Here is a 3289-nt window from a genome sequence, read left to right as displayed (position 1 = left end):
GCCCCACAGGCCGTGCAGCCACAGCCCACCCAGCACCACCCAAGGGCTCGGCGCAGCCGCTCCTCCCATCCCACCACGCTCCCGGTGCGCTCACCACCAGCGCCCGGATGCGGATGCTGTCCCTCTCGCTGTGCTTGTAGATCTCCTTGAGCAGGCTGACGCCGTTGGCGGTGATGAAGGAGGCGCGCTTGGCCTTGTCGGCGGCGTGGATCAGTGCCTCCACCGCTACCAGCTGGTGGGCCTCGCAGACAGAGGCACAGAGGGACAGCACGCTGTCCATGATCCCCTCCAGCTCCAGCACCCTGTTCCCAGCGTCCGAGGGGCCCTGCAGCAGGCACGACACCGTCTGGATGGCCCGCAGCTTCCCAGCCAGCTCGTGCCCCTCGAACCAGCTCCTGCAGGGGAAGACCACCAGGAAGGATAAGGCTGATCCCACCCACCGCCTTCAGCCACACCTGAGCCCCAACAAAGCAGGTCTCTGGTGGCTCTGCAATCTGCTTTTATCACTAAGGGCAAAAAGGTGGCAATAGAGGTGCTGCTACTTCCCCAGAAGGGTGCTGGCTGTATGAGACTGAACCCCCCGCTCCGCCCCCAGGGACGCACGGGCTCACCTCACGTAGTCCTCGCACAAGTGGTGGAAGTTTTCTCTCTCAGCATCGCATTTCAGGTCATCGTAAAGTTTGCTCAGCAGAACCGAGGCACTCATCCGGCTGTTCTCTGTCACGGGCAGGCTGCCCGGGGCACTGCACACTGTACTTCCCACCTCCAGGATCTTCTTCAGGCCTAGGAGAACGTGAGGTCAGACACCCCAGTGAGGAGCAACATGGGGTGCGCAGGCAGAACAGAGGCACGCGGCACCCCGAGGCAGAGGGGCACGATGCCCCAGCGGGATGCTGCAGGCTGTTCTGCTCACCCTGGTCGATCACCCAGAGGCTCAAGCTGTTGTTGGTCTCCTTTGGCGACTTCCTGGGCACCACCTTGATAAGCAGGTTGAGGGCATTGTCACGGCCATGCGCAGAGGCCCCTTCCAGTGCTAGCAGCTCCAGGAGGTGCTTGATCAGCAGTTTCAGGTCCTTGGAGGAATCTTCCAGAAGAGACGGTGCCCAGCAGTCAGCGCCCTGGGCACAGGCCTCACCCCGGCCTTGGTAAGGCTGGCAGGAGATGCTGCCATGACCAGGGGCTCCTGCCTCCCAGCTCAACCTCATATTAACCCTGACCCAGAGCGCCGGCTCTGCGGCAGGGGGGGGTGGCCAGGTTCCGCTGCGGCTCAGCGCCTCCCCAGGACACTCTCCCCACCCCACGCCAGCCAGCCGGGGCAGCAGACACTTACCCAGCACCACCGCATCCTCCTTGCCACGGAAGTCCTTCTGAAGCCCCTCCTTCAGGGAATCGAACATCACGTGCAGAAGGTTGCAGGCAGCCAGGGAAACCTGCTCGTGCTCCACACCCAGCACCGCCGAGAGACGAGGGGCCCCCAGCTCCACCAGGATGGCCATGGTCTACAGGTACAAGCACAACTGTCTGCTGGAGACTTCGGGGAAGCCTTACTGCTTCCTAGCACTTTATCAGGACAGTTCCCTGTCACAACAAGGCGCTCACAAACTCAGGCCTGGCAGGTGACAGCTCAGAGCTCCTCTGCTCAGCAGGGCTGCAGCCAGCCGCAGGCAGAGGCCAGCGACGCTCCCCTGCCTGACACGCTTCGCAGACTCCCCGACACTGATTCCCCTGGGTCAGGCCCTGTCATGCAGGAGAGCTGGGCTACAGCGGGACCTACCCGGGAGCGGTGCCCGGAGCACAGTCCCACCAGGGTGCGCAGGGCCGCCAGCATCAGGTCAGCCTTGGCTGTGTCAAGCAGCTGCGTCAGCAGCCGCACACCATCACTTTGGAAGATTTTCTCTGCTCCGGCCTCCTCTCGTGCCAGCACAATCAGGTTCTGCGCAGCCTGGGAAAGAAGACTCATGTCTGGGTCGCCTGCCCACCAGAACACAGCCCACCGTGCGCAGGGAACCTCCCCAGCGGGAGCCGGCTGGGCAGGCGGGGGAGCCGCAGGCACCCGACCTCTGCCCCCCAGCCTCCGAGGAGCACGTTCTGCTGGTGGGAAGCCTGGCCTTGCCCGGGCAGCACTGTTCAGCCAGCAGCACTGACCTGGGAATACCGCTCCTCCCCTCCCTGCCTTCCAGCCAAGCCGTGCTGCCCTCCGCTCCCCAGAGCTCAGACCTTTTGCTTCTTGTCCACGTCCTTTTCTTCAGGATCCAGCAAGATCTGGAACATCTGCTCTACCTTCGAGTCCGTGCAGGACATGGTCTTCATCTGAGACAGAGCAGAAAGAGCAGCTCAGCCCTCACCCGCTTCCCTGAGCCCACCACACCCATGGGGGGGCCGCAGCAGCCCCCACCCCCCACACTACCTCCCCACTCACCTTCTCGTGCATGCTGCTCCCCAGGGCACGCAGGGCCTCCTGGAAGGCCTTGTTCTTGGGCTCCAGGCTCACACATCGCTGCAGGTCACTGACAGCCTGGTCCAGGCGGCCCAGCTTCTGCAGCGCCTGGCTCCGGCGGAACAGCGCCTTCATGTCCCGGCCATCGGCTTCAATGGCTGCGGATGAGCAGGGGATCCATCGCAAAGCCCCTGACCCATCGCAAAGCCCCTGGACTGCTCCGGTCTGCCCGGACAGGCAGTGCACAGAGGCCAGTCCCCTGCCAGCCACCACTGACCTTTAGATGCATCAGCCTCTGCCTTGGCATAGTCCTCCTGCAGAGAGAGAGTTGGCGAGAGGGAAACGCCTGACGTGCTGCCCGTGCAGGCCTCGCTCAGCCCAGCCTGCTGTGGGCAGAGGCAGCACCCGCCACTTTAGAGAGAAGAGCAGGGAAAAGACTGTGGGGTTTGAGGACGGGAACAGCGTCACTGAGGACAGTGAGCCAGCCCAGTAGGACATCCCATCCTTCCCAGAGTACAATGCTCATCGGGTCCCCAGCGAGCCCTAGGGTCCCCTGATGGTTTTCAAGTGCTCCCAGTCTACTCAAGCCCCTGAAGATCCTCGTGCTCCCCCTTGCCTCAGAGACAGTTCCACGGTGGGAGATCAGAGACGCTGTGACTGCCTGGGGAACAGCCCCAGAGCATAGGCACAGCCCAGGCATGGACGGGAGTGCCCTGCCCTGGCCCTGACAGCCCACCCGGGAGGTGGGGCAGCACGGGACAGCGGGCAGGCCCAGGAGAACAGGTGAGCAGAGAAGACACCAGACAGCGTCCTGCCCGGGGACCGACAGGGCCTCCCAGCGCAGGCGCGCCG

At 63.8% G+C, this 3289-nt stretch overlaps 1 protein-coding gene across 1 annotated transcript in view; it reads right to left on the bottom strand.

Annotated features, from left to right (window-relative positions):
- MAN2A2 (mannosidase, alpha, class 2A, member 2) overlaps positions 1-3289 on the bottom strand; it is a 26814-nt gene that overhangs the window by 9236 nt on the left and 14289 nt on the right. Inside the window, 8 exon segments of the mRNA XM_009321496.1 lie at positions 95-395; positions 612-783; positions 914-1084; positions 1331-1499; positions 1775-1942; positions 2218-2310; positions 2420-2595; positions 2715-2751. Coding sequence (XP_009319771.1) covers positions 95-395; positions 612-783; positions 914-1084; positions 1331-1499; positions 1775-1942; positions 2218-2310; positions 2420-2595; positions 2715-2751 — 1287 coding nt within the window.

The sequence above is a fragment of the Pygoscelis adeliae genome, unplaced genomic scaffold (genome assembly GCF_000699105.1).
Source record: "Pygoscelis adeliae isolate BGI_AS28 unplaced genomic scaffold, ASM69910v1 Scaffold13, whole genome shotgun sequence".
NCBI lineage: Eukaryota > Metazoa > Chordata > Aves > Sphenisciformes > Spheniscidae > Pygoscelis > Pygoscelis adeliae.
This window is presented reverse-complemented; position numbering and strand designations above follow the sequence as displayed.